This window comes from Akebia trifoliata, chromosome 14, assembly GCF_017979445.1.
Source record: "Akebia trifoliata isolate Shusen 1 chromosome 14, ASM1797944v1, whole genome shotgun sequence".
Lineage (NCBI taxonomy): Eukaryota > Viridiplantae > Streptophyta > Magnoliopsida > Ranunculales > Lardizabalaceae > Akebia > Akebia trifoliata.
In genome coordinates this window covers 32,151,391-32,174,787 of record NC_141388.1, presented here as the reverse complement: position 1 = coordinate 32,174,787, position 23,397 = coordinate 32,151,391, and the positions used below count along the sequence as shown (strand labels likewise).

Genomic DNA, 23,397 nt, shown 5'->3' with positions numbered 1-23,397 from the left:
CACCACACGAGACATTTCATGAGAATACCGGTCCATACCAACCTCGAAAAAGGGCAGCCCCCAAAGATATGGTTTGAATCCTCATCTTGCATTCTACAAAGACTTCACTTAGCTTCATTGATGAGACCTCACTCCTTAAGCTTGATCAAGGTCTTAAGTCTCCCTTCGAATGCTAACCACGCGATGAAGCTATGCCTAGGAATCTTGTTCTTGCTCCAAACTAAGTGAACCCAACTAAGAGGAGTAGCAGGAGTAGGAGCAAGCATGGATCTAACTACTGAACTCACCGAGAAGGTACCATCCGAACAGCCTTTCCAAACCACCTTGTCCAAGGACCCCCCCCCCCCCCCAAAATGGGGACTTGAGGTAGGTGTTGGTGAATATCTTGCATGAGATCTCCTCTTCCCCTTGGAAGTCTCCAATTACCATGTCTGATGATGGCTGAAACCTTTGCATTCGACCCAATTCTAGAGTCATTGATGAGCTCTTTAGGTATTAAGAATCCTCAGGGGGTGCCACGGGTCATTCCAAAGAGAGGTAGACGAGCCATTGCCAAGAAGATGAATTGTGTTGCTCAAGGCTAACTGCCTAGCCTTCAAGATTTTTCTCCAACTCCATGAAGCTTCTATCGGGATCTTCATCGACCAAGCTCTTGCCTTTGATTAAGTGTTTGCTAACCTAGTTCAACCAAAGAGAGCTTTCCCTTGAGGCAATCTTCCAAGCATAGGGGCAATGGCAGAAGAGTTCCATGTGGAAATGCTCACCACACCCAACCCGCCCATCTTGAAAGGCTTCCAAACTTCCTCCCAACTGACCGCACTGTTGTTACTCTGCTTATCAGGCCCAGACCATAAGAACTTAGCACAAACCATTTCCAGCTCCTTCACAACCTTGGAAGGAAGAACAAAACAATTGCACCAATACACCTTGATACTAAGAAGGACTGATTTCACAAGCTCGAGTCTCCTGCATAAGAAAGGATCCTTCCCTTCCACGAAAGAATTCTTTTGGACATTTTATCTACAAGGGGGAGACAATATCTGTATGAAAGCCTTGAAGACAGTAAAGGAAGACCCAAGTACCTCACGGGCAGATTGCCTCTTCTAACACCAAGGGTGGCCACAGCTTCCTCAAGGATCACACGATCATGGCCCGCCATGAATAAGGAGCTCTTATCAAGATTGACCTCTAACCCAATAAGTGCAAGGAAATCCATTAGCACTGCCTGAATGGCTAAATTACTGGAGCGATTCCCCTTGGAGAAAATCAAGAGATCATCGACGAAACAAAGGTGAGTGATATTTTGGTTTTTGCACCTAGGGTGAAAAAGAAATAACCCTTCCATTACCTTTTCTTGAAACGACGGATTAAGAGCTTCCATGATGAGAACAAAGAAGTATGGGGAAAGAAGGTCCCCTGTCTAATACCTCTCTTACCCTCAAACCAACCAACAAAGGAGCCATTGAGCGAAATAGTGTAGGAAGCACTAGAGATGCACTTAAAGATCCAATCTATGAACCTTTGAGGAAATTTGAATACCTTAAGACTGCCAACAATAGCTTCCCACTCCACAGTGTCATAAGTTTTCCTCAAATCAACTTTAACAGCTTCTTTCGGGCTACAGTTCTTCTTCTGATAATTCCTAACCAGTTCATGAGCCAAGAGGATGTTATCTGAAATGCTACGGCCTTTGATGAAGCTGATTGGTTCAAGCCTACCAACTTGTGTGTCACCTGAAATGCTCAAGGCATAACCATGATAGATTGTAGTTCTCTTTTTCTGGTTGGGGTCTGCCTAACCCTCCCCCCTCCTCCCCCCCCCCCCCCAACCAACCAACCAACAAAGGAGCCATTGAGCGAAATAGTGTAAGAAGCACTAGAGATGCACTTGAAGATCCAATCTATGAACCTTTGAGGAAATTTGAACACCTTAAGACTGCCAACAATAGCTTCCCACTCCACAGTGTCATAAGTTTTCCTCAAATCAACTTTAACAGCTTCTTTCGGGCTACAATTCTTCCTCTGATAATTCCTAACCAGTTCATGAGCCAAGAGGATGTTATCTGAAATGCTACGGCCTTTGATGAAAGTTGATTGGTTCAAGCCTACCAACTTGTGTCACCTGAAATGCTCAGGGCATAACCATGATAGATTGTAGTTCTCTTTTTCTGGTTGGGGTCTGCCTAACCCTCCCCCTCCCCCCCCATCGGCGCCCCTCCCCCTTAATCTTAAAAAAAAAAAACCCATATAAGAATGTTTGTATAATGATTTTTTGTAAAAGAAACTGAGTATTGTATATTTATAAAAGAGTCGTGATTATATAATCATATAATGCCCCCATCACAGAATTGTAGATCATTTCCCTCGGGATACAAATAAAAAGTTTTGTGGTTATGCATATCCCAAGGTAAATGATTTACGGTTCTATGATGGGGTGTAGGGAGGCATGTGTCAAAGGAGGACGTCAGAAAATCATTTTACTTTAAAATACTAGAGCTATGCTACTAGCGCCTGTCATATAGTTTCTCAGCACCACTTATTTGTCACCCACCTAATTTTTCATAATACCTTTTACGCATATTTACTAAAATTTTCAAAGGTTAGTGAACAAACTTCAAAATTGAACTTGTTTTAGTTGATTCAATAGGTACCTACCAAACATTACTAAACTAATTCAGTATGTACTAGCATATCAAACACAAAGATTTACATGAGCAAATTATGTTTGGTAGGTACCTATTGATCATTACAAAACAAAATCGGTGTGCCAGTGGCGAATCTTTGTGTCTAGGATCAGTAGGTACCTACCAACCCCTGCAATAATGATTCAATAAGGGCATACAAAACAAGGAGCAGACCCTTGTTGAAACTTAAAATCATCGTTCTCATTGAAACTTAAAACCCTCGGTCAATTTTTTCTAGTTGCAAAACAGAAGAAGAAGAAGAAGAAGAAAAGAGAGATAGAGAGAGGTGGATGGTGAAGGATAGAAAAATAGTGAGATGGTTAGGATTTTCATTTAATAGAATAAATTGAGAAGATTGTGAGCGTAGAAAGTAATCCGATAAGGGTATATATGTAATTTAAATTTTTTTTAAAGATTCTACTTAAGTGGATGGGGAGAGTATATGGTTGGCACTGGTGTACCACTCATAAAAATATAATTCTACAATACTATCCCATACTTTTTTTTTGTAGTAAAAACAGCAATAGACACATTTTAAGAGTACTGGTATGTTTGATTGCACATGGAAAATAGGGTGGAAAATGACATTTTTCAAGTGTTGATTGCACATGGAAAATAGGGTGGAAAATGACATTTTTCAAGTGTTTGATTGCACATGGAAATGGAAATTCATTTTCCACCCCATTCAAAAAGTCCACTAAATCATGGATTTCACTTTCCCACCCATATGGGTGGGAAAATGAAATCCACCCATATTTTCCATCCTCAATTCTTCCCTACCACCACCACCACCACCACCACTACCTCCACCATTACACTAACCTCGCCGTCATCGTCATCACCGTAGTCATCATCGCCATCGCCGTCACCGTCGCCTCCATCTCCGACCACCTTCTCTCTCTCTTCTTCTTCTTTTTCTTCTTCTCCTTCTTCTCCATCCCTCACCTCCTCCGCCACCACCACCACGTTCTCCCCCCATCTTCCTCACTAACCTCCATCGCTGCCATCGTCGCCACCACCACTGCCACCGTCGTCGTCGTCGCCGCTACCTTCCTCGCCACATCCTCCCCCCTCCCTCTTCCTCGTCATCTTCTTCTTCCTCTCCCCCTCCTCTCATCTTCTTCCTCCTCCTCTTCTTCTTTTTTCTCATATTTTTCCATGATTCTATCCAAGTGAAATCAAACAATGGAATTTGATTTTCCAACCCTACCTATTTTCCACAACTAATTTTCCATGGATTTCAAATTCCATGGAAAGTGACTTTTCATGCAATCAAACATTTAAGATTGTGGGTGTGGACTTTCACAGTCCAAATGACAGACGACTTAAGAGAAGGTGGTTAAAACAAGATTTTAAAAAATCATTAAGGAAAAAAAAAATCAAGGTTTTTGCCTTCCAATGTGATAACCACTAAACTCTCAAATTTAAAATGCGCTGATCAAGAATGGAAAACATGTCTATTTACTATAGTTGTTAGAATTTTGTTCTCTATATCACATGGCACAGGTCCATGTTTTTGTGTGGCATTAGTCATGCAACCCAATCTCATATTAGTTTTTGTGTTTTCAACCCCATCAAAAGCATACCAAACTGCAATAGAAATCAGAAGAAATTTCCTACTTCGGCATGGTTTGTTGTTATTTTCTTGTTGAATAATGTTCAGACTCCTAGAAATAGTACTTAAGGAATGATTTTTATTTTTGTGTTCCTTTAGCAAGGTATCCAATCCTACCAAAAAGAAAATTAGGGTTTAGTAAGCAGAGCAAGAACATCATCGAAAGTATCCTCTTGAACTTGATCTCAAATTATTAGTTTGGTGACTATATTAAATATAACAGCAAGGGATCATTTTACAAAAATCCAACCTCTTGTGGAACAGCACCGCCATAGACATGCCAATGTATTGGGACATGCACTGGTCGACAATTGATGTACATTCAATCGTACAATCCATTATCCACAGGTGTCACCATCAATTTATATGCGCAATATTGGGTGACTAGGTATGCATATTCTGACTTCTTTCAAATATCCAATCTTCGCTCCCTCCTCTAACTCTATCGAAGAATCTGAACATTTTGATAGAAAGCTCATCGTCATCCTTCGCCTGCGTGTGAGAGAGGTTTTACCAATCTTTCAGGACTGCCAACACTTAAGATAAATTATGGGACTAAAATTGTTTTTCAGCCTCAAATCAATTTTCTTAAACATTACCAAACAACGTTGATTGACATTCTTGCTACACGAAAGGCTTCCATATAAAAATCAAAGATAATGAGAGCACAGTATCAATACAATATAATTGAGTAAAACATGTAATTTAATGTAAAATCAAGCATTAGAATCAAAAAGAAAGGAACGGGCGACTTCATCCTCTATTATTATCAACTAATGTTGCCAGCTCTAAAGCAATACCCATAGCTGCTAACATTGCCGGGCAGCCATGGGTGTTTGCAGGAGACTAACTCGAGACAAAATAGTAGACTGAGGTTTTCCTTTCTAACCTTCAACACAACTACACAAGAACTCTCTCAGTAGCTGCTAACAATGAGCTCGAAGAAAACTCATGAACAAGATCGAATCAGTTTTAACCTACTCTCCTACTGTCAATCCAAACCCGAATTTGTAGTCTTTCTTCCGGTGATCAATCTGCAAGCAATGAAGAAAAACGAATTATTAAAGATTTAAACCAAGAAGACGTAGGAAGAGGAGTTTTTTGTTCTATTTATTTTTTGAGAGATTCTATTGCCGTACCAACTTTTGCTAATGCCACCCCAATTCATATGTAAATCAGCAAAGATTTAGCACAACTTGGGGTGGCATTAGTAAAAGTTGGTGGCAATAGAAGCTCTCTTTTTTCTTAGACAAAAAACTGGTTTTATCATGCAAGATGGGAACTCTGTCAACTTGAGCTACATAGGCCCGACAAGAACATCTGAAGTCACAGCAACAGAATACTCTAAATCAAAATCTGCCCCACCAGATGGCCGTAGCTATCCAAGCCAAGATTTTTTTTCCCAACCCTTCATAGTATTTTGTAAGTGTATAAAATTATATTATAGATTGGAGTGGACGGTTACTGATGCAGCCCGTGCAATTTCCATTATGGGAACTACAAGTTGGACAACTATGTGTACAAGTTAGTCAAAGCTTCATCAAGAGACCAAGGGGAGGTTTTTTCGAGGATTTCGTGTTTAGATGAGAGTCATTAATGTTTAACACCCCTTGAGTTTTATTATGTTCATTTCAGTTTTTTTGCGTTGCTTTTGTGGGTTTCGGTTGTTATAGTGCTTGTGTTGTCCTCGCTTGTTAGGCCACCTCGGCCTCGTGAGAGTTGGTCGTGCTGTGTGCTTCTCTCTTTTCAATAAAATATAGGGTAAATTACTATTTTGTGAACTAAATATGACGAAATTCTGATTGCGGCTAACTGTTCATTATAATTCCCAAAACATGAAAAGCGAGATCGTCACTTTTATAACCAACAAATTGTCACTTTGAAGAAAAAAAGAGAGCTTTTATTGCCATACCAACTTTTACTAATTCTACACCAAGATGTGTGCTAATTCTTTGATGATTTAGCAAAAGATGGTGTAGCAATAGAACCTCTCAAAAAAAAAAAAAATTCAGTGATCTCGGTACTTTAAACCAGTGAGACCGTCATTTTGAAAAACCTGCGATCTCGCTCTTCATGTTTTGGAATTAAAATGAACAATTAGCCGGAATAGGAATTCGTCAAAAGTTAATCACGTTTTGGGAAATTTCTCTACAATATATTTGTTAAAAAAGAGAAAAAAAATATATAGATCCCACATCACTTCTTTCGGCATTGTGAAGACACTCCATTTTTGGGGACCAATTTTAATCACATGAACAGGTCGAATGTGTAGGAGCTCAGAAGAATAATAAATAAAGCAAAGGAGGCGTATTAAAAATTACTTGGCAGATCTCACCTCAGCTGAAAGAATAAAGTTGAGACCCATATTCAATCGTTCTTCCAGAAATGCAGCAGTGCAGCCATTGGAATCAATCTTTCCTCTTAGACGACACTGCCAACAACCACAAGCATTAGTTACAGAGCTTAAAATAGCTTGTGCTCAACTTTCCATGGAGAATTATCTATGATGTTTCTTTACACACGAAATGCGACCACCAGTAGTCATGGGTGAAATTTTCCATATCCCAATTGCAAATGATGGGGATGATGAGATGTCATGGATATAAGGATATGCTGTCAAGATGGCCTATTTTATGTCAACTACTTTTACCATGTCCTGTCTAAGGTGGCATTATTTGTTTGGTATGCGGCTTTGAACAAAGTTCTTATACAACTGATAACATTATCTATAAGGGAGTCAGAGTCATTTTAGTCAATCATTTTCTAATGTGCCCGTCTAACAGAGAGTTTGTCAACCACTCGCTAATGCATTATAATTTTGCATCTTATGTTCCTTTTCAACCATCATGGTTGCCTTCCACAGTTGTTTTTGTTTATGTTTCAATTATGGAAAGAGAAGGAATTCTTTGGGGGCTAACTCTATTTACTGTTTCTTAGGGCATCTAGAAGGAGAGGAACAAACAGGTCTTTTTATTTATTTAAGTAAAGATTAAATTTCATAAAAAATAGAGAGGGGGCTCGAGCTGACGAACCCAACAAAGACCTCGCACAACAAACAATTAAGCATGGGCAATTTTACAAACCCACTCCCACCTGGCAATCAGATCTTCAAAGACTCCCCCCCCCCCCCCCCCCCCCCTTTCAACCCAAAAAAAAAAATTATTTAAATATCTTATACCACAGATATTACAACAGACCCATAAGGGACATCTTCATTGAATGGTTTCAGTTGGGTCGAGCTACCGTGATTCCAAGAGATTGATTTGGAACCTAACCCCATTTGCTATTACTCGGAGTGTTTTGAGGGAGAGGAATGAAAGGGTCTTTGAAGGAAAAGAGCATACTAGTCATGAGATCATCCTTTTGGGTCTTGGGATTTTATTTTTTGGCATAAGATTTTTAAAGAATTCAAAGGTGTCTTTTTCGAGGACTTCCTTTGTCGGTGGGATAGGGTGTGTAGTATTTCAGGGCTGTAATGTTAGGTGGTTCTTGTTTTCGGGTTGGTCATCTCGACCTCCACTTTTGTTTTCATAAAATTTCCTTTGCGTATATTTAAAAAATTAAAAAAAGAAAAAAAAAAAAAAAAAAAAAAAAAACAGACCCATAATCAAATCATGCACATAGTGCTCCATGGCATATAAAATGCAGCAATTTCTCTCCTTCCAGATGGCCTAGCAAATTGCTAACAAGGGTTTGGAACGAAAGTCGAATTCCGCTCAAGAGATTATCATTAGTATCTTGGGATTCTTATAGTCCTAGTACTTGTTATTCAAGGTCTTTTTCTTTCTTTAACATTTTGTGTTTAGATGGGAATCTTTACGTAATGGAACAGGGTAAGTCCACCTAGTATTGCTTTTGTACGGGTGGCCTTCTTGGCCACTTACATTACCTTTAATAAAAAAAATACGAAGAGCTCAAAGTATGTATAGAACTCAACATGATACTAGTTACGCATATCTGCTAATTTATAATTACTACAAGCATAAATACTTAAAAAAATAACATTCAAGGAAATAAACTGAACAAATAATTCTAAATTTGTTGTTTTAAAGGAGGGAAAACTAAATCAATAGTGATATATTGAAATTCCCAAGTAAAGTAACACCTAAAATAGAATATCCGAGACGATTAAGAAATCTCCAACAGTGACTAAACAGCACTTAGCAAACTCAACGGAAAAGATCTCCACACGCAGCTCAACAATCTTGAAGAGTAGAACAAGAATATCTATATTCGATTTCCTTACACAATTCACTCTATTTGCAAATATTCTTTAGGTGTTGTCAGTTTAATTACTTATTTTACAAACCCTTGCTTCAAACACATGGAGTCAGCTGATCGAATCCTATTCCTCCATTCAATTTTGTCTAAAGATGTCTTTTGTTAGTTTAAGTGTGTTCACATTTGCTCTCACTATCTCATTCAATGTCCTTATTGGTCTTGATAATGGTTTTTTCAACTTGCATGTTCCCTTTAACTAGGATGTTTACAGTTCTTCGTGGCACATGATTGAAGCCATTGCAATCACAAATAGGTTCATTTCTATTTTTTTCTTAGACATTCCACTCAATGATCTCTGCTATGTTCAATCTATGAATGTGTTCTAATTATCCAACATTCAACTCCATAAAGCATAGTCGGTCTTAAAATCTTCATACAAGATTTTCCTTTTAATTAACTTGGGATGCCACGGTTGCATACAAGGTTGCCAAGTCGGAGTACGAGTTTAAGTATATTAAATATTAAATAATAAAATAATAATATATTAAATATTATGAAAAAAGGTACATACATATAATACATTAGACATTTATTCCAAGGTTTCAATATATTTTTGAGAAAAAACACACTACAGAAAATATATGCACTTAGTGGTCAATAATAAATAGGTGAATATATATGCATGATAACATGTACCCACAAATAATTATACGTGCCATGATGCTAAAAAAATTAACCATAAACATATCTTTTGAGCAAAATAACACAATACCAAAAAAATAACCATCATAACATCAAGACATTACATTACAAATCCCATATTAAATTACATTCATGAACCAACCTAAAAAAATCATAAGGCTGGAAAAATTATTCGTAGATCCACAAAAAATGTGTTAAAAATATTTTTTGTGGAAAAAAAGTGTTATTTTGAAAAAAAATCGTACGTTTTTACTTGTTTTATTTGCTAGAGGTACAAAAATGTGTTTTACACACGATTTAAAAAAAATGCCATTTTTGTGACTATTTACTTGCATATCACACCTTCACTTCAATATTATTTGAAGCATGAAGATGAGATCAAATAATTTGATTTGGAAGCAGTACACTATCATTGTTTATACCTTATCTCAATTAATTGGAGTCAGCAACATCAATCCCATTTTGCCATTTGCCCTAGCAGAACCATATCTTTAATCAAAGGCATGCTCCTTCATATCTTTACTTACTATCCACATCCATGTCATTTGTAGTCTTCTTCAGCCCGTTCAGAGCATTGACTTGCACCAAAGCACTCCAAATCACTAGCATTGTTATTGATCTTCTTTGCACATGCCCAAACCATCTCAAATGACTTTCCTTGTTTTATTTCATATTCGATCTATTCCTAAATTTACTATAATATACTAGTTTCTGGTCTGTTTCTCTTAGTCTTACCAACCATCCATTTCAGCATCCTTATCTCTTCTATGAATGTACTATTTCTTGACAATATTACATTTTGCTCCATAAAGAATGACTGATTTTATTGTTTCCTTGTAAAAATTTCCCTTTAGTTTGAACATTACAAGTCAATCACATAACAATCCAAAACCTTCTCCACTTTATCCACTAACACCTATACTATGAGTCGCAGCTGAACAATTTCTCCAACTTTCTGTATAATTGGACTGAATAATTAAAGTGATTTGGAAAATGTAAAACACACACGAAGTGCCAACTTAGCTAAAGCTGGTAAGACATGTGGAGTGTTGTTCCCACATTCTAGGTCCAAACCCCCTTGAATCCAACTTTACCTGCTAATCAGTAACCCTAAAACTATCCAAAACAAATATGTAAAACGCATGCACAAAGGCAAAAAACAATTGACTTCAAAGTCCCATTTAACTAAATCAACCCATATTTGATGAAAATGAATGGATTTTCCAATAAAGATTTTACACCTTCAAGATAAATTGTCATTTAGCAGCCATTTTATGTTACCTTGGGGAATAAAATGACGAAATTATCTAGAAGTAAAAGAAACTTCACTAGAAAAACCAGATCCATTGATAAAAAAAATTAATTCATTAGTATATTTGAATGTCTACTTTCAAAATTGAAGAAGGCCTTGCTAATTAAATGTAAAACATAACCCTCTAATACAAGATGAAGCCAAAACAAAATATTACCCAGATGTGTAACAACCGACAAGTACTTCCTAGTGGAAAAATAACTATCTAGACATTGGTGTCGTAGAAATTACCTGTCTAAGTATGTAATCATAACCAACACTAGCTGTTACATCTCTTGACATGTAGTTATACATGAAATCTGATGCTAGAGAAACCTGCATGGCGAATAACAAGAAGAGACATGGGCATATAAGCTGTAAATATGGTTAGAGAATAGGCCAGAAGAAATTCTTTAACAGTCAACTTTCTTACCTTCTCAGATACTTTCTGAACATAGCTCAAAGCAACCATCCCGGTGCTGGCAACTTGCCCTGTTGCAACCTGCAAGGACAAAGCCAAACGCCTCTAGTCTGAAAAAGCTCCTTTTTCTTCACAATGTGTCTACCACACAAGTGAGAGCAAAAACAAGAAAATAAATTGTTCACAATTCTCATGCCTATCCATTTCCCAAAGAAAAATCAAAGTTCTCTTTGACAGATTTTTTTTATAAGCCTCTTTGGAGGTGAAAAACTCGTCTCAATTCTCAGCCCATTCCATTAATTTTTTTTTTCCGTACACTTCTTCAGGACACACACACACTCTCTCTCTCTCATACATAAGCTAGTACAAACAAATCAACAGCTTAGCAAAAAATTAAATAAAATAAATACAATTGTCAACACAAAACACCCACTCAAGTAATTCAGCTCAATTTCGTCAACACAGAACTCCCTCTCAAGTAATTCAATTCAATTTTGATATAGACGCACCCCCCCCCCCCCCCCAACACACACACACACACACAGAGGCCTTGGATAATTAATAAGAGCTTCCATAATTTCTTGATCCTTACAAAGGATCAATAAAACAAGTTGGAGTATTAATGGGTCAGGCTGGCTTGATGGGCTTTTAGACCCAACTAACTATAAGCCGAGGCTTGGGCTATATTTATAAACCCACTAGTTCAATGGCTACTAGTGTTTTCCTTTTCCTATTTTTAATACACCTCCAGTTGTACAGAGGAAGCAACAAGAAAGAGAATAAATAAAATAAACCAATGGGACGATAATTCCCTCATCCCTCCACAAATCTATTAGAATTTAGAACAGACAAATTCATTAAAGAAAAGACCCCTACACTCCTTGGAAAGCACCAACCAGTTTCACATATATGACTTGATCTTAAGGATGATGAGTTGACTCCTAAATAACATTCTCCTCTTCCTTAAAAACCCTACCATTGCATTCCTTTCAAAACCCCAGCTAATAGCAAAAGGAGAAGCCTCTAAAGAATGCAACCTCTTAGAGAAAAAGCTTGGGAGGCCCAACTAAGGAAAATGCCTGATACTGACTCTTACCAACTTTACTAAGTCAGCTCTTCACAAAAGAAATGACATTATTGCAGATAGCAAATTTTGACAAGGGAATGAAAAATATGTTCTAGTACCATCTTATCTGTGTTGTATCGTGCAGCAAAACCAATACCAGACTTTCGATGTTGACCAGCCCAAAACACTTCACTACCCAAAGATAAATGTGGAGTGACACTCTGCAGTACAAAATGCATTTCCAGTTAGAATTTAAAACAAATTTAGGCTGCTTACAAAAATGTACCAATCAAAGGAAAAGAAATATAGAAAGACAAGACATAGTTCTTTAAGTCTCTAAGAAAGATACATCATCATTATCATCACCAATAAATACGCATCATCCCTACTATTTTGGGCCATCAACAGGAGTCCTGGTGGGCTTTTAAATTCAATCAAGAGACATATATGTTAGAAAGATACAAACACTACTAAATATCCTTTCAAAAGGAACAAACTTCCAAAGGACTTTATGATGCCTACTGCTAAGCCAATGTCCAAAAGAAAAAAAAAATCAGAAAGAAATGGTGAAGCTAATGGGAAAAAATCTGTACAATAATTGTCCCAGTACATAAGAGATTATTTTTATTTGTTTAGATATGTAGTACATAGGAAAACAAAAATTTTGATAAGTTACATAGGAAATTTTCATTACTACTTCATCCACATTATTTTTCCCCTTCATTACCTTTTTTTTTTTTTTTTACATGGGCAGGGGCGGAGCTAGTAAGGAGCTGATGGGGGCAATTGCCCCCACAGAACTTTGAGACACCCCTATATTTTCAACTATTTACATGTCCTATTTGTCCCCACTCCCTCACCTCTCTCCGCATTTGCCCCCACACCCTCACCTACCTCCAATTTTTGCGCCCCCCCCCCCCCCTTTTCAATTTTTTGTTGATGACATTGCCACTTGACCAGGCCTTCTCATATACTAATTGGAAATGACCTAAATATCCTTTTCTTCAACTTCTAACAAAAACCTCTGAATTTCTCCCTAAAACCATTCATCTTCAAGTTCTTCAACTATACAACTAACCATAGTTTGGCCCCACTACAAGAAAATCCTGGCTCCGCCCCTGTACATGGGTATCCAGACTTGGTCCAATTAATCCCATGGACACGCCCGTCACCACTTCCAGCACGTGCCTTGTGTACCTGGCCTTTTAAAACACCAGGGTGGTGGCCAACAAGGGGTGAAGTGATTTGATTGTCCCAAATCCCTTCTCACCAGTTTTTATTGGTCTTTGTTGTACATGTCCAAACCATCTCAATTGACTTCATTTTATCTCCTATAGATGATATTCCAACACTCCATCAGATGTACTCATTTCTAATTCTTTCCTTTCTTATTCTTACCACACAAAGATCTTCATCATTCAATGAATGTGCAGTTTCTTGACTGTCTATCATTCTCCTTCACAAAACATGGGTGATCATATTGATGTCAGGTATGATTATGCATGATTGTCACATGATACTTTAAAATCTGTTTTCCGCTTTATCTACCCTTATATGGGTGCCATGTTCACTAATCTCTCTGTAATTGAACCAAAATAATAGAAGTTATCTCCTAGGGTTATTTCCCGTCTGCCAGTCTAGAGTCTAGACTAGTGTCCCATCCCAAGGAGAGCCCTTACCAAAGATAAACTGTCTATAATATTTATATATACATTCTATATTATTCCCACTTATCACAAAACCTTTAATTTCTAAGATTTCCTATAACCATAGTTTGAGTTTCAAAGTTATTTCCACTCTAATTTCAACAGCCAACCTAACTTGTATTTATTTGTAAATCACTAATTCCATTAGTTATCAACCTAAACCTAACTATTACTACTATTGTTACTATTAAGTACTATAATGAGTGCCGGAATTGGGTGACTCATGGAAAAACACATGATCTCAACAGTTAAAGCACGAAAAACGCTCGGATTTTATCATAGGGATATGTATTTTTGGGATATTTATAAATCTCAACCATTGATAAAATATCAAATGCCTTAGTAGCCATGTCAACAAATGTTTGAAAGTAAAAGTGACTAGATAATACGCTGTCAACACCAATTATGTTTAAAGCACTCTGTTTGGTTTCTATACTTCATCCATCTTACAAAGCTTATCCAAGTTTTCACCAAAGGAAAAGCGATTATTTTGAAACATTGAGACAAACCTAAATTGCTAGTAAATTTCAGAGAATAAAGTTTTTTAATTCTTTTCAAGACCACATGGAATGAAAAGGAACACAAAAACTTGCAGTTACAAGATATCATTTGCAATAAAGATGGCATTGTGGGAATAGTTTTTTTCCCTGAATAAAGTACATCCAGGTCCAAGTTGCCCGTCGTTTGGCTTGCAAAGATTTTAGGAGTCTGTAAGATGTTTATCCTCCAGGATTTTTATTTTTATTTTCATGTTTATCTGTCTTCGGTGGAAAAGGGCATCCCTCTCACTGCAGATTTTCAAGTATCCCCAATAAGATCATACTCATTTCAAAGAAACTTACAAGTTCACTAGTATATATAACCATCCAACATATTGTTTATTAACAAACTAAGATCCACTAATTGAGTACTGCTCCATATAAGAAAATTAATAAAGTCCAGCCATCCATGGCAACAACATTAAAAAAAAAAAGACCGACTATTTTACCTGGATGTAACTAGCACCAAATAAGGCACCATTCCCCAGTTGAAACTGAGTCCTGTAATCTTTACCCTGTAAGAGATATCAAAAAAAAACAGAGAAACATTTTTATCTACAAAAAGACATCAAAAGGGATGATTCTTTTTACTCAGAAAGCATTTCATCCATCTCATACGAACCAATACAAGTACTAAGCTGGACTATTATAACACGGACATTCAAAAAAATAACCAGTACATCAAAAAGGAACAAAGAGAATTCCATCTGCGTATATTAAATAACAAAAAGGGCATTGCATGATCTGTATGCCCAAGTCTCTCCCTCTGACCCTCCCTCGGTATGCAAAAGACTCTTCAACAAGAGGGCAAGGCATAATCTGTATGCTCAAATCCCTTCCTTCCCATCCCTCTCTCTATAAGAAGAAAAGTGTACAAGAGTAGAAGAGAATATGTAGTGAGGAAGGTCCTCATAACACATCAATACATAAAGGCATTCACCTATGAAGACCATACAACCTTTTAAGTTCATCTGAATAGAAATCTTCAAAAGGAGCTCCTTGAAATTATAATCTTCAAAAGTATGAAGTGAATCCACCACCTTTTCTTACCAATTTTTTATTTTTTCTTCTCTTTTTTTCTTTTTTTCTTGATTGGCAAGCTGGTGAAGGTCGGTTTGGAACACATAGTTGGGGTATTATCACTCACACTTTTTCTTCAAAATTATGTTTACTTCTTTCGTTTCACATGGTTCAACTAACACCATAAAAAATAGTTTCCAGAGAATCTTATCTCCTTTAGAGGAATTCTCCCAACATCAAATTTTAAAATGCACCATGATACCCTGGTCTTTACCCAACAACAATCAAACAGCACAAAGAGCTGCACACCTCAGTTGAAAATCTACACGGAAGAAGAAGATAACTCTACATTTCTTTATTGGTGGGTAAGTTGGACTTGAACCTGTGGCTTCAAAGTTGCATTACAAGTTACAACATGTCAATCAATTAAACTAAGGGTCCAAGCCTAGGATACTTCATTCTATAATATCCCTACACATAAAACAGATATTTTAGGGTAGTCTGAGTAGCTGATTGTGAACCGCCATCCACACAGCCGCTCAGCATGGTAGGTGATGAAGAGCATCAGACATCAGCTGAGGGCATCGGGATTGATGAGGGGCATACAAGGCTAAAGGGAGGGACCAGTACAATCACTGCCCAACCCACAAAAAGAAATAAAAAGAAAGAAAATAAATTAGACAGAGATCAACATGAAGGAGTGGACGCCTCTGATTTCATCCAAGGAGGACCAGACCTTCCCACCAAATGGTCAGAATTTATATTACTGTTTTTCTTTTAGTCTATTCAGCGACCATGTTTTTAATGTGTAGGCAGATAGAAAGGAAAATAAATAAACCAGTTAAGTGGTGGTTCCACACTTTAAGAAGGCTTACGTTTTTAACAAGTGATTTAAAAGTAGTGTCTTAGCTTTCAAACAACATGCCAAAGAGTCCTAATTGTTGGATATTCTTAACGGATAGTTGTACAGATAATCAAAGCTTAAAGGATGTAAGAGAAGAAAAGGTGGGGGGGGGGGGGGGGGGGTAAGGAGATCTTTTATATGGAAATTTCCGGATTTTGAAGACACTGGGTTTTCTCTTAACACTTGGATGCGTCGAGCCTATACCCACTATCTGCCCATTGTTATCAGTTGTATAAGAACAATAGATTACATGGTTTAGATTGATTTCAGCAATGCTATGGGAGGCGCATCTAGGAGACCGAACCAGCGACAAAGATACAACATGCATCAATCACATGAAAATCAAGAAATGCCACAGAATACAAGGACTTTATTATTTATTTATTTGCTTTGATTGGTAATACAAGGAGGTTAACGAGTCAGAGAGCTTAACCTTATAGTCAAAATTGATCATCCCATGTGACATATGTGGCTCACTTGTAAGCTGGAGAAAATTTAAAAAAAAAAAATGAAACATCAGAGTGTAAATTAAATGAATTATCGCACATCCACAATTCAAAAGAGTACATGAAAATGTCAATTACCTGAGCGTTGGCTTTCAAAGTCAGGTTGTCAGTCAAATCACATTTCACTCGGGCATTAAGCCTCCCATCGGTCAAAATCCTTCCAAAAAGCATCATCTGTGAAATGCCCATGGATGCTCCATCAATTAACAATACATTTAATTTTTAAAAAAAAATTAATTAGAATGACTGAAAGTACATAGGAGGCTCTTGAAAAATAAAATAGGGATGGCAACTTACCTTTGGGTCTAGGAAGTTAGCCCCAAACTCATAGTGAGCAGTAGGAATTTTGATAGTCTCAGAGGACTGAGAAGGGACCTCTGTGGGTCCCATGAACACACTGGTGGATGGTTGTGAAGGAAAGTAGTCAGAACAAATGACCAAAAAAAAAAAAAATTAATAATAAATAAATAAATAGGGAAAACCATGCACAATAAATGTATGAACAGCCTATATTACCTGTGACTAAGTGAAAATCTCTGATTCAGTCCCCGCGTAAAATCAAAGCGCATCCCCTCAAAAAGTTCGGGCTTTAAGGACACTGCAACAAACATTAGATACAAGATCTAGCTGAGAGAACCCCTACACCAAACCTTCAAATTGATTTCTTCATTCATGCAATTCTCACGTAGCATAACTCCTAAATTTCATATTGTACACACATCAATTGAAGTGGGATGTTACTAAACAGGGCTTAGTAAGATCACAGGGGCTTTTTCATCTTTCAGTTAACAGTAAAAGACATTAACAGATGACAACTTCTAAGAAAATAAAACAAATACAAGGCTGAGGATGATATTTTCCAAGATGTAAATAAATCTGATAACAATAACAATAATAATATATTAATTAAAAACAGAATAAATAAAAAGTTCAAGCAACAGTGAGCCAAAAACTACAAAACTGGCCAAAGAGAGCATGTTTGTGAAGGATCTATAAACTAGGGGTGCAACTTGGTTCGGTTCAAACTGAGAACTGAACCAAACCGATAACTTTGGGTTGGTTTGGTTTGGTTTGGTTTAGGACAAGTTATGGTTCGGTTCTGGGTTAAGAAAATGGAAAACTGATCAATTCAGTTCTCGGTTCAAGGCTTGTATAGAACCGAACCAACCCTAGAACCGAACCCTTGCATAATAAATAAATGGGAGCGGTTCGGCAGCCCTAAAGTTTGCCAAACATTTTTTGTAAATCACTTTCGATGGGGTTAGAAGTTTTGGAATATGCTGATTTTTTGTGAGGATGATCTCTACGGTGAAGAGATCATCCTCACCAAAAATCAGCTCATTTTGAAACTTCAAACCCTAGTTTACAAGTTTGAGAATCGTGGACCGTCCAATTTTTGTAAATCACTTTTGATGGGGTAGAAGTTTGGAATCGGCTGATTTTTGGTGAGGATGATCTCCTCATCATAGAGATCATCCTCACAAAAAATCAGCTCATTCCAAAGCTTCTAACCCATGTTTTGAAAAATGTTTGGCACAATGTTTGCCAAACTTTAGGGCTGCTGAACTGTCCCCCTAAATAAATATATATTAATTTTTATGAATTATTTTAGGAGTTAAGAAATACATTAATGACTTTCTTATGGATAAATTAATGACATTTCTTGATGGATAGATTAATGACTATCCATTTATCTAGTTATGACATAAATTCCATGGTCATTATTTATTTATTTTTTATTAAAAATATATTGTTTCCAAGCATGTTTATAGGATATTGGCAACCCGTAGAATCGAACCGAACCAAACCAACTTTAGTTCGGTTTGGTTCCATAAGTATTTTGGTTCGGTTATGGTTCTTATTTAGAGGAACTGACCTCTGTCAGATCGGTTTCAATTTGACCCCAATCCGAACCAAACCGAACCAAGTTGCACCCCTACTATAAACAACTAGCTCAAGACTACTTCTGGTTTTATTCATCGATAAAAATAAAAAATAAACTTTGCATGGTTGTTCACTGAACTGTAAGCTTCCATATGCATCATAGACAATCTCAAAACAGAAAAAGTGCTCGAACTTTGGGAATCTACAAAAAATGCTTGCAAGGGGGAGGAAATGTCCCTGTAAACGGAATGATGGTATTAAAGAAGTTAATAGTTACCCTTAATCCACAATTTAGCACTTAAAATATTGGTTATGAGGTTAATCCCACATTCCCGAACCTAATTTCAACAGTAGAAGTTCCAAAAATCTCAACTGGCCAAAAAAACATAAAATGAAAAAGTTATGAAACATATCAACATATGATCTGAATATTGTTTTTCCTTGCCATGAAATCAAAAGGGAAATAAATTCACACAATCACAAACTGAAAGAATAAAGATATTAGATAACCTCAAAACAAAAATCTCAATGTTTCAGGTTGTACTGTAAGTGTTTATGAAATCCAATTATAAGTTATTGATGTCAACCTGGTGAGGCTGATGAAACCTTGGTAGTTAAAATGTGGATTTACATTTGATTCTCAGAGTTTCGACCAAGGAGGAAAGAAAGGTTGTTCAAATTCTTTCAACAACAACTGAAAGATAATTGTAGAAGAAGCGTGCAAGATTTGATATTGTGAATTGCTGCCAGGAATTAAGAGAAAGATGAAGAATCAGGTGAAGTCAATATTCCTCCAAAATTCCTGGGTAGTGATCAAGAAAAAGAACCTGCCTGTTGAAGCCTTCTTGAATCACAATGGAAGTGCTTCCTCGTGGGATTTGGATTTTAGGAGGGACTTTAATGACTAGGAGATATAGGAGCTTGCAGAACTAATTAACCAACTAGATCAAATCCCATGGGAAGTTTCAAGTTCAAATAGATGGAAGTGGACTCCCTCTAAAAGAAATTGCTTTTTTGTAAAGTCGTTCTTTTCTATCTTGTTGGATTCATCCCCGTGTATTGATCTGTTTCCTTCTTCGTTTATTTGGGGATCCAAGGTACCCTCCAAAGTGTCCTTTTTCATTTGGTTAGCCTCTCATGAGAGGATTCTCGCTTTCAATAAAAAAGAGGGTTGTTAATCCCAAACTTGTGTTCCTTGTGCAAATCGGATGGAGAGTCAACGATTCACATTCTCTTTCATATCTAATTGTAGTTTTCTGTAAATATAAAATAGTTATCAAGGAAAAGTTTTATTCTGCTAAAATATGAAGTGATAATATTGTATATTATTATTTATTGTAATGGATTAAAACTAGAAATTCGATTGGCATAGATTTGAAATTTGTAAATATGCAAGGACTATCTTGATTTTTAGTTTTTTAACATTACATTATTTATTTAAAAATACCATGCATGTGAGGCTAACGCTTTACGCCTTGAGACTTATGCCTCGAGGCAATGACCAGTCGACCGCCTTACCTCACGCCTCAGCATCTGAAAACATCGTTTGGGAGTCTTCATAGTCTATTTTGGGGGCCATTAATGTTGTAGATTCTATATAGAAAGAAGCTAGAGCTCTTATTTGAAGTTTTTCAGATCTTTAGTCACAATTTGTTGAGTTCTCAAGAGAAGGAAGAGACTCTCCAAATGTTATTCCTTAGGCCAAACAAGAGAAGAACAATAATGGGCATCTTGAGCATCTCGTAGAGCACATAAGGGAGTTGTCTTGAGGGTGGTCCATTCTATCTTCTTACACTTTAGGAGACACTAATGACCAAAAGAATTCTATAGCTAAAATGTCATCCACAAAAACACTTGTAAATAGTGGTCAATTTCCTAAAGGGTCACAAACAAGATTTCAGGACATGATGTACAGAGATGATATCGCTCTAATATCAATTGTAACGTTCTAGTAGGATCATTACAAAACAAATAAAAGAACTTAAGAAAATAGGGAAGAAGATAGCTGATTCAAGGTATCTACCCCTCCTAGACCAGTTCGAGATGGCATCTCTCCTTAATCCAAAGGATTCTAGTAATAATTATGATTGATTTACAAATGAACATACATTGCTTATTCCAAATCAAATTCTAAACCAACACAAATCAAATTCTTAATCCTAGACTTAATCCATAAATGGAGCGACTAATTCTATGATCATGGTGACAGAGTCGGTGGCAAGAGAAAGCTTTGGAAAAAGTCAGCAACAGTCGGGAAAACAAAGATAAATTTTAAAATATATATATATTTTTTTTACATTTATAAAAAAAAAAATTATGCATTTACTATATTAAATGGTAAAATAACACTTAAAAATGCTAAAAATAATATATGATTTTTTCAAAAAATCATTGATTAAACCATGATTAAATGTAATTTTTTGAAGAATCAAATGTATTTTTTTTAACTTTAAATTTTATCAATAACTAATAAAATGGTGATTTAATCATGAAAATTTTTGTCACTGTGCCTATGATTATGCAATCCAATATATAATATTATTATACTTCCTATTAGTTAAATTTAAATTTAAATTTTTTACATATTTCAATGCAATTTTGAGGTCATGGGTTCAATTTTACATACTAACCAACAACAAAAAAAAACTTTGGAAACTTACAACTATCCACTTGAACAATCCAAAGATGAGTCTAGCCCTCTGGGCAACTCCAGCTAAGAGGTTTGAAATGTAGCTCCAGAAAACCATTTTACCCAATTGGAAACCTAAAATGCATCCAGATAACAAGACAAAATCGAAAAATAGATCGATTAAAGACTTACTCAAAGCTTCTCGATGGATTTCTTCGTAAGGTATAGGGCAAGGAAGATTCAAGTAATCGACTTTTTCTGCGATCTTGGTCTCGATTTCCTTGACAGGCGCAGTGGGGACGCCATCGACGTGAGAACCCATTTTTAGGGTTAGGGTTTCGGAAACCTTTTTGGAACGATTTTAGGGGAAGAGAGGAGTAAGTCTGGTAGAGAGGTGTGTGTAGGTTAAGGTTTAGTGATCGAGAAGAGGGAGGAGAGTCGGATGAGCCGCGGCTTCAGGGTTTAAGGCAGGGTTTTCTTTGAGGGAATTTTCAAAATGGACCTTGAATTATTATAACTTTTTACATATTCTTCTGTTAAATTGCGATAATTATCTTAGTACCCAAATCAGATGGTTTACTTACAAATATCCCCCGGTGCATATTTTTAGATAGTTACTATTGCCACACCAACTTTACTAACGGAACACCAATTGGTGCAATCCCTATGTGATTTACATATGAATTGGTGTGGCATTAGTAAAATTTGGTGTGAAAATATCAGCTCTCTATTTTAATGAGAAGTTCCCTGGCCACACCTAACTATCACTACAGTAATTAGTAAAACAAGAACAAAAACCAAAAAACATAAATAAAAATAGAAGAAAGAGCTTTAATTTCTTCCTTTAAAAATGAATGAGAAACTTCAAAATTCTAAGTGAGTAAAAAATATCACTTCTTAATTAGTGTTTAGATCTGATTTGCATCAATCCAATTAGAGAACAATGCAATAAAAAGATTTTGTGTGGTCCTTAAAGTTCTCTTCTTTGTTTTTTTTTAATAACCAGCTATCCCTATAGACAGTGGATTAAGTTTGTATTTAGACTTTGCCCAATCCATAAACCATGGTTTTATCCAAGGATTAGTCTTGGGATACGTGCAATGATTTTATCCAAGGATTAGTCTTGGGATACGTGCAATGCTCGCACATCACACACGATAGGTAAGTGAGGGTGTGCCCTTGCGGGTGGCCCCTAAAAAATAAATGCTTATAATGGGTATCGAACTCACAACCTGTGGGCATTAACTGCTTATCGACCTGAAATTGCGATTGAGCCAACCCCTTGTGGTTAAAATTAAAGTTCTCGTTTTTGGTTGACATAAAATTATATTTTCCAAATTATTTGTGCAATTGTGCTCAACTACTTGCAAATTATTTTCTTCCTTGTTTAAGACAAAATCGTGCTTATCCAATAACTCAAGGATTTGAAATTATTCACCAAATTAACTTTGAGGATTGTAATTGTTCATGAACATCCCCCACTGGTATCAATGATATCTTTCAGATGTGCTATTACACCAATGCTCCATAAGTAGTTTTGAAGTGGTGACTGGCATGTCCATGGGATTAGTCTGACCAAGTCTGAATACCCATGCATAAAAAAATTAAAAATTAAAAATAGTCTTTTTAGCTCTATCAACTTCACTCTTGCAGTTGAGCTCATTCGTTGTAGCTCTTTTCATCTCATTAGCCGACCTTAAGCTGATTATTTTGAGTGTGTTAAGCTATAATATTTAATGTTGATTTACTCATATTTGGTATCCTATCTCAGCCCACATGCGTTACCATGAGAGGATGATCTATTATCCCTTCTCATCTTTATTCTTGAGACAACAATCCTATGGTAGGTAAAATTGACACAAACACTTGCCTTAACCTATAAGATGGAAGAAATGTATCAAATTGTTACTAACTATGGAATGATATAGTGTTAGAAATGTGAGATTCAATAAATTTGAGACCTAACTACAAAGTAGGGATTACCATTGCGCAAATATTAGGTTGGGCTGTTGGTATGAGTCCGAAGTATGGCAAGTGATTATGTGCAATCAGAAAGGAGTTAAAACAAGGAAAATTTTATTGACACGCCCCAAATTTCTAAGGGCCGCCAAAGTTAAAAATAAAGTTTAAAAAACTTTTTTTTAAGGGCACCACTTCTTATTCTTCTTTTTCATTGCTGAAGCAACCATATGTCAAAATTTTAAATCCCA

General features: G+C 36.5%; 2 protein-coding genes across 2 annotated transcripts; both read right to left on the bottom strand.

The window, feature by feature from the left end:
• Nucleotides 1–683: 683 nt before the first annotated feature.
• On the bottom strand, nucleotides 684–3,543 carry LOC147386793 (uncharacterized). Its single transcript, XM_086424614.1, has 6 exons — nucleotides 3,506–3,543; nucleotides 1,838–2,031; nucleotides 1,540–1,733; nucleotides 1,349–1,420; nucleotides 1,083–1,255; nucleotides 684–966 (listed from the first exon to the last, which is right to left on the bottom strand). Exons 1-6 carry the CDS (start codon nucleotides 3,541–3,543, stop codon nucleotides 684–686), a joined length of 954 nt encoding a protein of 317 aa, XP_086280740.1.
• Nucleotides 3,544–4,923: 1,380 nt separating this feature from the next.
• LOC147386792 (mitochondrial import receptor subunit TOM40-1-like) lies at nucleotides 4,924–21,677 on the bottom strand. The gene is made up of 11 exons (XM_086422740.1): nucleotides 21,380–21,677; nucleotides 17,191–17,272; nucleotides 16,972–17,071; nucleotides 16,753–16,848; nucleotides 16,602–16,652; nucleotides 14,694–14,759; nucleotides 12,119–12,220; nucleotides 10,946–11,014; nucleotides 10,765–10,848; nucleotides 6,634–6,729; nucleotides 4,924–5,332 (listed from the first exon to the last, which is right to left on the bottom strand). Exons 1-11 carry the CDS (start codon nucleotides 21,507–21,509, stop codon nucleotides 5,276–5,278), a joined length of 933 nt encoding a protein of 310 aa, XP_086278866.1. The 5' UTR covers nucleotides 21,510–21,677; the 3' UTR covers nucleotides 4,924–5,275.
• Between the last annotated feature and the right edge of the window lie 1,720 nt (nucleotides 21,678–23,397).

Excerpts from the sequence above, each read along its gene's own strand:
- LOC147386793 (XM_086424614.1), bottom strand. The coding sequence starts at position 3,543 with ATGGCGATGATGACTACGGTGATGACGATGACGGCGAG. Across the intron at positions 1,421-1,539 it reads CTATTGTTGGCAGTCTTAAG|ACAGGGGACCTTCTTTCCCC; the intron begins GTATTCAAATTT and ends GAGAGGTATTAG. Across the intron at positions 1,256-1,348 it reads ATCCGTCGTTTCAAGAAAAG|GGGAATCGCTCCAGTAATTT; the intron begins GTAATGGAAGGG and ends ATTTTCTCCAAG.
- LOC147386792 (XM_086422740.1), bottom strand. The coding sequence starts at position 21,509 with ATGGGTTCTCACGTCGATGGCGTCCCCACTGCGCCTGTCAAGGAAATC. Across the intron at positions 14,760-16,601 it reads TGATCAATTTTGACTATAAG|GGTAAAGATTACAGGACTCA; the intron begins GTTAAGCTCTCT and ends TATCTCTTACAG. Across the intron at positions 12,221-14,693 it reads TTGGTGCTAGTTACATCCAG|AGTGTCACTCCACATTTATC; the intron begins GTAAAATAGTCG and ends TTTGTACTGCAG.